Here is a 14081-nt window from a genome sequence, read left to right as displayed (position 1 = left end):
GTAGTATGAAACACAATCTAGTCCTGTGTTATTGGAACTACAAGATGTATACGCTAAGAGTATCTACTACTGTCTATCTTAATTTGTTATGAATAGGAAACACTACATAGTCTAAAATATCAGAGGACTGTAGAAAGACTTCTGCACTGGCTCAAAATAGCAAGTGCTATGATATACTGCACCATTATCAACGGGAGAAGAATGTGACTCAGTGAATTTAAATCTTGTGTTTGTGAATAGAACAGGAGACTCCTACAATTTGATCAAGAAAAACTATTTGAGTACCAGTTAAGCATTGCAAGAAGGGAAACATTGCTTTTAAGAAAGTTCAATAAATCCACTCACTAGCTCCTGGAGCTCAGGGATATATTTGCATTACATGCACGTGATTATGAATTACCATAAGTTTCAGCAGAAGCAGAAAAGGCATTACAGATCCTCTTCTGAACAATAAAATGAAAACACTGGTATCTCTGTGCTCACTTGTCTTTTTATGCTTATTTCATTTTGCCTCCTCCCCCTGCACCCACCCCAGGTATGATTCCTTCACAGGCGTCCCTGTCTGTCAGCCAAATTTGTTGCTAGAAAAAGCCAGTATTTTATTTAATATTGGAGCCCTCTACACACAGATTGGTACAAGATGTAATCGGCAGACCAAGCCTGGACTTGAAAATGCTGTTGATGCTTTTCAGAGAGCTGCAGGTATGTAAAGAGAGAAGGAGCTGTGGTTTATTTGCATATTGAAAATATGGAAGAGGTTATTTCTGGGGAGGTCTCAGTCAGTCTCTTACATATAGAGCTATACATTCAATATTGACTTTTGGTTTTATTAACACAGTCCAAACAGAAAAGGAGCTGGATTGAAACCCAAAGGTCCTAACAAGGATCTGTACTAGGCTTTAATTAAACATTCCTGTTAGTCTTAGTTTAACATTTCAAAAACCTGGAGCTGCTGTCTGAACAACATGTTTGGTAAAGACAAAGTGACTATTGTAGTCAATGATTAATTAGCTGTACATTCACCTTTTTTTTGCCTTTTCTCCATTACATCACTGTAACTGCATTGACTTGTGTAAAATGTGTGTGATGGGAGTGAATAATCAGGCCTATAGCATCTACATTTTAAAAACATTTTAAAACCATCAAGTCTATTTTGATCCCAAATGAAGCTTATTGTCCAGTTGGGGTCAATGGTAAATTTGCCATTGACTCCGTATAGGAGCAGGATCTATGCCCATAATGAATCACTGGAGTTTCTATTCTGCTGTGTCTGTGGTAGTTAATGGGAGCTACACCCCTTGAGCTAACAGGCTATAACAGTTCTGATTTTCATTAGAGTAGGTTTCGGAACAAAACCCCTTCATTTCTTAGATAAAAGTCATTATATAAGCGTAAGGTATTGTATTACTCATAGTATTTACAGGTGTTTAGAGGCAGTCTTAATATCTGTGAAATGAAAATGTGTTGCAAGATGATAATTATAATCCTCAACTGCTGACTTCCAATTTTGTAAAATGCTATCATAGTTGTTAATCACTGAACAAACAGTGTTACTTTAATAGCCCTAGTTCTTGTATTCAAACTATATAGAGATTTAGAAAATATGGCTTTGTTCATTTTTAAATAGATTTTTGTTTTGCCACACTACAGACTTCTTGTCTTTCTAGAAGAGGTTTCAGCATTTGTGAAATAAGAGAATTTCTCTTTAAAATTAAATATATTCCTATGTAGAGCAATAGTTATATCAGTGTTTTGCTGGAGCTATGTTAAGCCATAAACTGCAGCACATCATCTGCAGCCAAAATACCTTTTGCAGGGCCCCACAACAACATGCACTCTGTAGGCTCTTCATTGTACCTGTGCATAGCTCCGTAACACGTACGCTATGTTAACAGTGTGACATGATATAGTACACATAGTAGCTGTTCTGTACGGGTGGACTGAAGTTGTTGCACTGTTTCAATACATACCAGAGCCCTCAACATGGATAGTAAAAAATATCTGAATTATTTATCACACAAAGAGAAATAAATTGAGGCACCAGAAAATGAGGATGCTTTTCTGGACTTTCAGAGCCAATTTCATTTATTTCTTAAGGAATCAGAAGCTCAGATGGGCTTGACAGATTTTTGTGAAGTATAAGGGCTTATTGATTGATAGCCTGTGATTAAAATTTGAGTAGTGGCAGGTTCTGTCTCCAAAAGTGTAAAAGCTAACACACTAATAAAATAAAGAACATAGCCAGAAAGAACTAAAAAGTAGTGACAATGAGTGACAGATATTATAATAATACAGGGGGAACTTCCATAGCCCCAGGTACTGCTGTGATACTTGTTCAGTAGCTTTGGGAAAGAAGCCCTAGCAGAACTTGATAAACCAGTTGGATGAGATGAATGGGATATATTACATTTTAATCCTTGTGAGCATTATTTATTTTTACACTACCGTTAATGTTTGTTTTAATTTTCTAAATGATAGATTAGTGGAAGTGGATGACTGAAGCAGAATCTAATCTTGCCCTGCTGAACATACTGTTCCAGTTTACTTATGGAACAGCACTAGACTTGAGCACTCAGTCCACTAAGCCTACTTTTGGAGTGTTTCCAAGATTAGTTAAATTGTTCTTTTTTTGTTGTAGGGGTCCCTCACTACCTTTTCAGAGTCCTAAGGGTATGCTCCCAGTAAAGCACCACTTGAAAAATCAGTCAAAGGAGTTTTTTTAAGTGAATCTTAAGGCATTGCTCCCCTTGTCCTGCCCCACAAGACAGCTTCTGTAGCCTCTATGAATGATAACCTAGGACTGGGAACTGAGCACAGCTGTCTTAGATGATAATACAGAACACTAATCCATATGACAGTGGGTCATTTTAACTCTTCACACTTAATAAAAATCCATTTTGGATCATTTAATTTGGCTGAGTAATTTCTAGAAAATATATTTTCAAGTTTCTCAACTGTCTTATTTGCTACTTTTCAGTTGTACTTGATAATTTGTGAATTGTGATCACCTGTAAAATTCCTTTTCTGTTGTAATAATTAGAAAAACTTTTTAAAAATTCAGGTATTTTAAACTACCTTAAGGAAACATTTACTCACACACCAAGTTATGACATGAGCCCAGCCATGCTGAGTGTACTGGTCAAAATGATGCTTGCTCAAGCTCAAGAGTGCGTCTTTGAGCAGATCAGTCTCCCTGGAATACGAAATGAATTTTTCACACTAGTGAAGATGGCTCAGGAAGTTGCTAAGGTAAGCCATGAGACTTAGTGTTTTTAAACCCACACCAAGTTTGTTTCCAGTGCCAAATCACTAGCTTAAAACTCTACCATAGTGCCCGTTTATTAAACCTTTAAAGCAGTTTTGTGACTTTGGTTTAAAGTATTGAGTGCAAAATGCTAATTGCTGTTAATGTTTTTTATAAAAACTGAACCTATGAAGTTACAGGGACTCATGTTGAGTTGTTGGCACAGTATGAAAACCTAATATGTAATCTGTTTGCAAGGTTGTATGTTCTAACATAAATACAGCGAGTTATGATGGAAGTAGTGACACATCCTCAAGAGTGCCACTAAAATAGGAACATAGGATCTCCTGGATCATTGAGTCCAGTCCCCTGCTACTGCAGGTAATCTTGTCACATAATAAGAGCTGTTCCATTAAAAAAAATGTATCTAATGGAAACAAATACCAGAACAGCAACTGGACAGTGAATTTATTTACTGAAGTTCTGTGTGGTTCATGTTAGCAAATTAAAGTACACAACTCCTTGTAATTCTCACTGAGAATTAATAGGATTATTTCTGACGAAAATGTATGAGTAGTTATGACAATACCATTTGATTCCATAAAGTAGATGACCAGCTCCTGCCTCCAAATCAACATGTGAAGGAGGTGTCAGTTGGTTATGTGGCACCACTTATGCCCCTCTCCCATTAACTGCTGCCAAATGCTGATCTGCCTTTACTTCTGCAGCTGGGGACTGGGTTGGCTATATATCCTGCCCACCACTAACCATCCTCCTTCCCCCCAAAAAGTTTTACTGATCCATCCCAGAGTTATGTGTATTGTACTGGCAGCATGGTGGGCAAGAGTTAGTTATGGTTTGGTAGTGATGGGATTGCAAAACTTTCACAGGCTTACTCACAAATAAGAAGGCAGGCTCTGACATGGAAGATAATCCACCATACTCATCTGAACATAGGTAACAAACTGAGACATGAAGGTTCACTCAACCAATTCGTAGCATCAGATAAAGGTCATACAGTACCCGACTCTAAATAAGATGGGCAAAACTTGTCCTGCCAACCTTAAAGAGCCTCCACGGACCAAACTCCTTTCATGTGTAACCTAATGTCAGCTTTGAATCCAGCTTTTCTGAGCTGACAAATGTGTTTGTTAAAACACTGATCTGCTCTACCCTCCTTTCAGTTGCATTAACAAGCCAAGATTTGCTTGCAAATTATAGAAGTGTGTGGATATTTATATTATATTTCATATTGTGACATCATAGAAATTAGAGATGGAAAAGACCAAATAAGTGATTTAGTTCAATGTCATATAGGATTATTCTATACAATATATTTTACAGTGTTGTATTCAGTCTAGTTTTAAATATCTCCAGAGATAAAGCTTCAATTTTCCTTTTAATTTCATCCTGCCTAGTCCTTGTATGAGTGTAAAATTTCCTCTTGCTTTCCTCGGTATAAATAAACCTTCAAATATTTGTAGATGGTTATCATATCTCCTCGTGCTAATAACAGAGCTCCTAATTTTAAAGGTAACTTCTCATACCTAGATGTGTGTTTTATTTTAGGTTGGAGAGGTTTACACGCTTGTTAACACTGCCATGAATCAGGCACCAGTCAAGGCGAACATCCCTTATTCCTGGTCAAATATGGCAAAAATAAAATCAGACCATTACAAAGCTCTGGCACATTACTTCGTTGCTACTCTACTGAGTGACCACCAGTGTAAGAATCCTTTGGTTTTATTTACATATCCATATAAACAACTGCTATTAAGAAAGTTTTGTACTGAGGCCAGGACTGGGAGTTAGGAACTCCAGAGTTCTAATATGGACTCTTTCCCTGGAATTCCTTTATGGCCATGAGTCATTTACCCATCTGGAATATGGAAATAATGCTTTCTGCCCTTCTTTCCAGGATTATTGAGAATATTTATTAGCTAATACTTACAAAGAGACTTGAAAAGTGTTATAAATGAGCTAAGTAATATTATCACTAAGTTAATCAGTTCTCGGGAATAGAAAATTAGAGTTCAGGCAGCATTTAGTAAAATTAGTTCTTGATTTTTTAAAAAAGGTCAGAATAATAATCTGGAGTGAAATCACATATTTAGAAGAACGTTTCCAAAATATTACTACTTACTCTCCCCCCACCCCTCCATCTGCACTCCACCTGCCTGAAGGTACCTGGCACAGAGACGCATTAAAGTAGCTAACATTTTATGTATGTTGATATAGTGCATCCCAGTGATGATGAAGACAAACAGGAAAAGGCCTGGTCCCAACTGCATGACTACATGCCAGAAGGATTGACGTCCCTAACCATTTTAAGGGATAAAGTTCAGCGAAAACGATTAGGTAATTGCAGACTCTACTCAGCGAGTGTATAACTGTTCTAAATTACAATACAGAGAAATATTATCTGTTACAAATAGATATAGTGAGCGGTATATATACAGAATATATATGCCATAACTGCATCAAGCAAAGCTCATATAACCAATTTTATTACATGATTATAACTGGTGTGTTCCTATTATTAAGTGTGTCAGTTAAGAGGAAAATTATGTTTTGAAGAGAAAAACATGTCTTTCTCGAAATTCAAGCTGTGGCAATAATAGGATGAACTGGGTTCTGTTACACCATGTAGCTCATTAAAATCAATTGAAATGTGGCAGAATCTAGTCCAACTTCTTGTGTTACAGTGACTTAGAATTATATATGAAGCTGACTTACTTTTGAAAATGTCTCTATATTAGGAATACATAGGCACTAAAAGCACTGATGTAATCAAGTTAAATCTTAAGCCAAGGGTTTGATTCTGCAACACTTCAGTGAATAAGTAATCTTTACTCATGCTGCTACTTCCACAAAATCAGTGGGACCCACTCACATGAGAATCACTTAGTTGATCAAGAATCATATGATTGGGCCTTCAGCCTTGCCTTCCTGTTGGATAAAATGTTTGGTGAAGATTGTTAGAAAAATCATCTTAGCCTTATGTATTGTTTACATTACAATTAAAATAAATAAAAGGCAAACGATTGCTAATGATTTCTACTTTCTTTAGGGAAAGCACATTTACGCAAAGCCATTGTTTATCATGAAGAAGCACTGAGGGTCTGTGGTTTGTGCAAACAGCTTCGGAATATTGACATTCTTCAGGAGATCCTGTCAGTTGCTCACAAGCGTTCACTTACCAAGTATGCTCAGCATGAGCAGGAAGATGACTTCCTGAGTTTAATGGAAGCATCCTCTGTCCTTTGTAAGTATCCCCAACTGAAAATCAAGATTTTCCAAAGGGACTAGCGATTTTCGGTGTCCAAGTTAAGGCATGTTAAAAGGAGCCTAGTTTTCAGAAAGTGGTGAGCACCCACTTCTGAAAAACCAGCTCCCTTTAAAGGTGTCTCAAGTAACACACCAAAAAATTTGTGGCCAAAGAGCATGGAGAAGCACGTTTTGTGCAGTGAACTTAGTCTGTTGATTAGTCCCTAAGTAACAGTGAAATAATTGTGTAGTTTTGCTACTTTGGTGCCTCTAAGCACATTCATACCATATAGGCTGGTTGCCTGAGATGAAATTTCAGGAAGCCTCCTCTGCACCTTCATATTTATGGGATGATTGTAAGAAGGCCTCCTGGAAGTATGTCCGTCTTTGGTGAATGCATCTTTCAGATATAGTGGGCTATGGTGGGTGAAGAAAGCACCTTCTCTTTGTTAAAATCTCTCTCTGGCTATAAAATGTGGTTTACTTTGCTTTACATTTTTAATCTCTTCCCACAGTTATTGGCATAAGATCTGTACTATAGGAGAGCATAGAGGAAAGAGAAGTTAGTTGACTGTGAACTTGAATGCTACTACTTCCTCCTGCATCAATCCAGACCATCTACCCTTTAAAAAGCATAAACAGACTGGGTTCTTTCTTTTGTTTGTTGAGCTCTACTTGGATTTTTAGTATATATTCTGAAGAAGCCTTGTGGAACCTGACATTTCATTTTGCTAACATAATGATGTCTGTGTCCATATGTTGATTTATCCTGAGGCTTCAAAAGATTAGATTTTTAATTGGCAAATGTTGATAAATGTCAGTTTTGCTGTACACGTGCACACAAATATTTCCATCAAAATTTACAAATTGGCAAAGAGAAAAATACTGCTTTAGAACTTATTGGAGTTGAAGGATATTTACTTTGTCAAAATCATATCAAAATATACAGTTTGGGTTTTAATAGTTTTACTGTTTTGAATCTGTGTCTGTCATTAAATAATTGTCTGGCCCTCTGTTTCCCACAACTGTGAACATTTAAATTGATTTAAAAAAAAAGCTCTTAAAAATAAAAACACTGATATTTGTTAAAATTATAAAAAAAATAAAAAGTTGAGTTCTGACAAGCTTACTTGTCCTACAGTCTACTAGCGGTGTAGGAGAAACTAATAGCTTGAGTGTAAAAAGGGTAGCATGTGAAACTTCCTCTGCCCATCCTGCCAATAGAAGCTTTTTCAGTGTTTGGCTGTTAATCTGGAACTTGAAAACTAGTTTGTTTTTCACTTTTGTTTTAGCGAAAACAGAGCATAAAGTAGAAATGGTTGTTCCTCAGTTCTCCAAGGTGAAAGTGAAAGACTTCTTTGAGAGGCTGGTAGGTAGCACACTATAATGCCTAATACTTGCTTGTGAGCCATTTTGCTGTTAATGACTATGTTCTGCCACTCTGCATCCTACAGGGCCCATTGCCTGTGTTTTCTGCCAAGCAGAGATGGACAGTGCCACGCACTATTCATTTCCATTGTCAAGAAGGGGAATTGGGATTCACTCTTAAAAGGGGCCCACCCGTGCAAGTTCACTGTCTCGATCCCTGCTGTTCTGCTGCAGTAAGTAGAGAGTGGAGTTTTAATAATTTTCTCTCTAGGTTCTTCTAAGTCTGCTGTGATTTCTCAATCTAGCCAAGTCATATGCAACAGTAAGGCACCCAGATTTGTGCAAATAAAATATTCTCTGTACCAATCACATCAGTGTGTTTTTTAAAGAACTAAATGTAATACACTAACACACCAACATTAGACATCATCTGTTTTAAATGCAAAAAAGACAAGGTAAATGCAGTGATAAAGTAATAATTTGAACACCTGAATTCAGGAAATGCAGCTCACTTGCATTGGCATGTGGAGTATTTCTGAATTTTAATTAAGCTGTTAAATGCAATGCCAGACTACATACAGCACCTGCAATTTGAGCAGGTTAATAGTGCAGTGTTAACTTTAGCATTATCTAACTCTAATGTGAAGATTACAAACTTAAAATAGGACTGATTCCTTCTTTTGTGTACATTTAATAAATAAAGATGACCCACAAGTACCATAATCAAGTACATTATTCACCATCTATTTCAGAAGGCTGGAAGAAGAAAAGCCATGAGAGAGAAGGGGGAGAAAAAGGGCAGTGCGTAAAGGCAAATATCAGGAAACGAAGGAGAAAGCGTATGGGAGGGAATAGAATGTGCCGGTGCTTCCTAATATGTAATCCTCTTTTGTGAATGGGAGGAAAGGGAAAAGGAGGGATACAAAGAAGAGAGAACATGCACAAGAGAAAAGAAGAGGCATAACTAAAGTACAGTGAAAGGCAGAAGCAAGCATTGACCTGCTAACCCCAGGGTTGTGAGTTCAATCCTTGAGGGGGCCATTTTGGGATCTGGGGCAAAAAAAATTGGGGATTGGCCCTGCTTGAGCAGGGGGTTGGACTAGATGATCTCCTGAGGTCCTTTCCAACTCTGATATTCTATGATGCAGCAAAGACTAAATAAGTTTATATTAAAGTACAAATTAAAAAAAGTGGAAGAGTGAGAAAGGAAAAGGATAAAATATCTAATAGTAAAATGATGGGAATGCCAAACTAAACAGTTTAAAAATTAAAGATTTTTATGAAAGAAAATAGAAACGCAAAGAGCACAAACAGGAGACAGGAAAATGTAATAATTATACTCTAATCAAATTAATGTATTGCAAAAACGGGTAAAAAGGGTAATTTTATGTGCATTAAAATGGTGCTTGGTGTTTTGTTCTGTGATGTCTGAGTTTTGTATGAAGCCTGGAAGGGGAGAAAAATACCTTTGGAGAAAGAAACTTTGCACAACTCCAGCTGATGCTAATAATTTGCACAAAAAATTATTTTACAGTTAAAGGGTCTGAAAGAAGGAGACTATATTGTTTCAATTGATGGCCTGGATTCCAAATGGCTGGAAGTGAATGATGTCTTGGAAAAGTTCAAAAGCATGGGAGAGCACAACATTGAGATTAAGGTTATTAGCTGTCAGGATACGATGGCTTCTCTGGTAAGTAATGGGACAGCTACTTTTCTGAACCTGAAGAACATTCAGTAAATTGAAAAAACTGCCTCACTTTGGGAAGTGAATGCTATCTAATTTGACATAGCCAGATGTCATGGATTGCTGGTGAATCTAGGCCTCAATCCAGCAAAGCATTTAAGCATGTGTTTAAAGGATTCCATTGTGATAAATGGGTCTACTCACATGCTTACAGTTAAGCCTATGTGTAAATGCTTCTTTTAATGAAGGCCCTAGGTGATTCCTATAGATGTAGGGCCATTGTGCCAGCTTTAGCCGTGAAACTCCACAAAGATTAATTCTACTGGTAATTCCAAGAGTTACATCAGTTTTCTTTCCAAATTGACCACGAGGGTGACCCAAAATTGGTATGGTGCTCTACCCCCTCCCTGCTTCCCACTCCACGGCATCATGCCTTCCTCAAGAGCCCTACTCCCTTGAAGTGCCTGCTGTGCTAGAGAGAGAGCCTGGGGCCTGGTGCAAGATGTGAGTCAGCAAAAGCCATGCTATGACCAAATGTCAAGTCCTGTCATAAAGCAGACGCTTGCTTACAGGTTCACTGTCTGGTACATGAACTTCGCAAAGGCATGGCTTGGCGAGCATTGCTAAAACATAGGCACTTCTAAGAAGTACTAGGTACTCATGTAAACACATTCCAGAAGGCTAGTACAGGTACACCCCAATGTAGAGGTGTAATATAAACAATCATAGGAGATGGTACAGGAACACACCAACCCTGAGTAAGACAAAGATGGTAGGACAGGATAAAGGATGAGGAAGCTTTGTTCAAACCAACAGGTACAAGGCATAGGGTTGGTAACTTACGACATCAGGAATGGAACACATAACTTGTTTGTATCAATGGATGAAAGGAAAAAGTTATAGGAGGGGCACCTTTGTCCAGCATAGGGGGAAGCAGAAACTTGTGCTGCTGACTGAGCTGGTCCATTGTCACGAGCATACATGTGTTAGTGCACCCGTAATCAGGGAGCCAGAGCACTAGGATGATGCTTCCTTGATTACAAACCGGGCTGAGTGCCTTCACCATCAGACCAAGTCTGTGTTCTTTCTGGGTAGTGCTAGTTAGGTCTGTTGAACCAGCTATCTGCGCAGGGAGGGAACCGTATATGGAGAGAACACCACCTGCCAGTAAACATATCTGAATGCTCCTGCAGCGGAAGCAAGAGAAGAAGTTTCACTGTGTGGGAAACAGTTTACTACTGTGTCAGAAACCATGGCTGAAATTTGGTTCTAGCACTTAATCCTTTGGGGAAAAAAATGTTGCTTAAAACCATTTTCATTAACATTTCTGTTTCATAGCATAGGCAAGAATGGGAAGTAAGGGGGTTGTACTTTAGACTTTCCCCCTAAAAATATCATGCCTACCTCCCATGTATCTCCACAAATGGTAATAAAGGCAGACAGTCTAAAATGGCTGCTGGCATTTTTGTCAACCTATTGTATAACAGGAGGTCTACACTGCTGTTGTACCATTACTAGCACTGGCAACAAACAAATTAGACAATATCTTCAGTGCAGAGAGAGCCCTGTGTTTGTGTCTTCAAAATTTCCCTCTCCCTGAACCTTTACATTGAATGGGGGAAGTTTACACTGTATTTGTATTGTAGCACAAACCCCCCCATACAGACCCCACTGTGCTAATTACTGCACATGCCTCTAATGAGAAGACAATTTATGTCCCAAAGAGCTTGCAATCAAAGTAATCGCATCTCTCAATGCTATCATTCAGACTGTCTGGCTGCAAACTCAAAACTGTTAATCAAACTTCAAATAAAATTTGTGGTGTATACAAAATCGAATAAAAAAGTTAAATACTATATCACCACCACTTTCCACCATGCATTTTCATGTATACATCTGAGTGATTTTAAAAAAGGCGGTCATGTTCACTTGACAAATGGAGCAACTTGCAAACAGAAAGAAGGGAACGGACTTGCCCACGTTTACATAGGATGTTTTCACTGGGAATATTTGTAAATATTTTTCTCTGCCCATGCAGCTCCACTGGTGGAAGGAGTAGAGCAGACAGGGTGCACTACCTACTCAGTGGTAAAACAAAAAACAAACACATTCCACATTTGGTAGCACTAGCCAGAAAACAAACTTGTTTTTTCTCCACATTGAGAAGCACACACACAGTCAGTGACAGAGTAGAGAAGAGAACCCAAGTCTTTCAGCTCTTAGCTGTGTGCTTAATCCACTATTGACATGAACAGACAGGATCAGCATCCTTGACTTATGTATTAGATATTCAGGGGCTAAGGGACTATTTTAACCCTGCTAATCAAAAAAAAAAAAAAAAAATCCAGTTACTTAGTTGCTATAGAAATTTTAGACCCAGGAAAAATGATCACAAGATTTAAAAAAAGTTAAACCTTAAATAACTCAAGAAAATAATTTTTGTAGTGTGAACAAAATAAAGAGCCTGTAGTTCAGCTAAGCCTAAAGCTGCATACCTTCCAGCATTCCCCAGCAAGCTTTAGGCACATGCTATTGCCATCCTGTATTTTGACTTCATAAATTGATCATTTCCCCAGGTTTAAGCCTCTCTTTTATGAATATAAGTCAACCACAGTATAATGCTTCCTCTTCCCATTACTTTTCCTACAGCATAATAAGAGTGCTACTTATTCTGTGGGAATGCAAAAGACATACTCCTTGATCTGCTTAGCCATGGAAGAGGATAAAATCAACAAGACCAAGAAAGCCACTCCAAAACTGTCCTTCCTAAGCTGGGGGACCAAAAATAGGCAGAAGGCTGCAAGCACCCTGTGCCTTCCCTATGCTGTAGCTGGAAGTTCTCAGACTAAGAAGAAACTTGATTCTCGCTTGACAGTCCTGAACACTGAAAGTTCATTGTACTGAGTCTTCAAAGAGAAGAATCTGTTTTAATGTGAAACTATTTCTAAATGTAGAAGAATCTTTGTGCATGTGCCAGAAATGTGAAACACATATGGAAGGGGCTATATACTAATCTTTTACACCAGTGTAAATAGAGACTAACTCCACCAACATGAAGTGTAGTTACTATGCATTTACACCCGTGTAACTGGGGGTCAAACGATGCAAAACTGTACCTTTGAAAACTAAATTGTTTAGAGTCTGAACATACATATAGTATTTGATCAGAATCAGAAGTAGTGTGGGAGATATTGGGGAATCATTTGTAAAAAAACAAAACTTTAACTGAAACTGGACTCCTTTGGAATTTCAGTATGGGGGTGTTTCAGTTCATTTCTATGCACACTTTAGATGAGTTATTTATTACATATGATACTGTATATAGAATAGTACTGACATAAAATGAAGGATTTTTTTAAATTTAAAAGTTTAATATAACAAAATTGCTAAGCATCAGTTTAAGCTAAGCCTAACTAAAGAACAGACAAGTTTGTTATGACAGAACTATTATTCGCTTAGGTGAAATTTACCCTGTGCAAAGGAACAGTACAAGGCCTATGTATCATGTAGCTCACACTTTGAGCCCTCTTGAATGTTTTCTTTCTATGTAAGTGTGAATTTCAGTGTAGGAAAAGAATTGCAATAGCTTAACCATGAAAGGAGATCACATTTCAGCTAGAAAAGGGGTTGACAGCACTAATTAAAAACAAAAACAAAAAAACCACCAAGATTCTAATAAATTTAACAAGGTGTAAGAAAGTGAAATAAGGTTTGCTCCCAACTTGAAATTATTCAACTCGAAGTACAAACTTTTTGTATTATTAGCCTTGTTAATTAATATGAGTGATAACTGTGTATAATTTCACACTTCTACAGCTAAAATAATCCATGAGTCAAAATATGCAATTTATGACTACACTTTAAAAGTGTGTAATTTTAAAATGGTCTTTAAGTCACTCAGCAATAAATTATTATTATATAGTGCCAAATGAGAGCTAGGTGCTTTATGGACATATGAGAACAAGGGCTGTGCTTCAAAGAATTTACAATGCAAGTAGCCAAATCCTCCTCCATATTGAGCTAAAAAGCAAATTGGGAAGCCATCTAAAGTATAATTGTGTGTTAATTTCCTTACGAGAGAAGATTTGTTTATATATTTTGATTGTTTTAAAGTTGCTAACACTGTAGTGTTAGATTAAGATGCTATCTACAGAGTAGATATATGCTGTTTGATACTCAAAACACTAAACAATAATGGAAAAAAGTGTACATGCACATTTTGAGACACAGTGGGCATAATCTTTCACTCATGTTTGGTTTTGTGTCATAGATGTAAATATGTTAAATTTAAAAGCTTATTTAAGAATAAAAATCATGCTGCCATTTAGCAGTGGCTTTTTTCATTCTTCTACAGATTGGATGAAACAGTATAACTTACAAAAGTTTCACTGGTTTTAGAGTAGCAGCCGTGTTAGTCTGTATTCACAAAAAGAAAAGGAGTACTCGTGGCTCCTTAGAGACTAACAAAAGTTTCACTGTTGACTTCATTTTGAAGCTATGTGCTAACAGATTCATGTT

The 14081-nt window shown here is 37.4% G+C and overlaps 1 protein-coding gene across 2 annotated transcripts in view; it reads left to right on the top strand.

Annotated features, from left to right (window-relative positions):
- Positions 1–13857, top strand: part of RHPN2 (rhophilin Rho GTPase binding protein 2) — a 42674-nt gene extending 28817 nt beyond the window's left edge. The window contains exons 7-15 of one of the 2 annotated variants that reach the window (XM_084645037.1): positions 536–702; positions 3062–3249; positions 4814–4970; positions 5483–5602; positions 6315–6509; positions 7804–7880; positions 7966–8112; positions 9414–9569; positions 12213–13857. In XM_084645037.1, coding sequence (XP_084501163.1) covers positions 536–702; positions 3062–3249; positions 4814–4970; positions 5483–5602; positions 6315–6509; positions 7804–7880; positions 7966–8112; positions 9414–9569; positions 12213–12467 — 1462 coding nt within the window. In that variant the 3' untranslated portion in view covers positions 12468–13857. The remainder of the gene's footprint in view (positions 1–535; positions 703–3061; positions 3250–4813; positions 4971–5482; positions 5603–6314; positions 6510–7803; positions 7881–7965; positions 8113–9413; positions 9570–12212) is intronic. The other variant, XM_084645038.1, reaches the window with a different exon arrangement.
- The last annotated feature ends 224 nt before the right edge of the window (positions 13858–14081 follow it).

This window comes from Lepidochelys olivacea (assembly GCF_965140295.1).
Source record: "Lepidochelys olivacea isolate rLepOli2 genome assembly, chromosome: 12".
Lineage (NCBI taxonomy): Eukaryota > Metazoa > Chordata > Testudines > Cheloniidae > Lepidochelys > Lepidochelys olivacea.
Note: the sequence above shows the minus strand (reverse complement) of the source record. Positions and strands in the feature narration are given on the sequence as shown.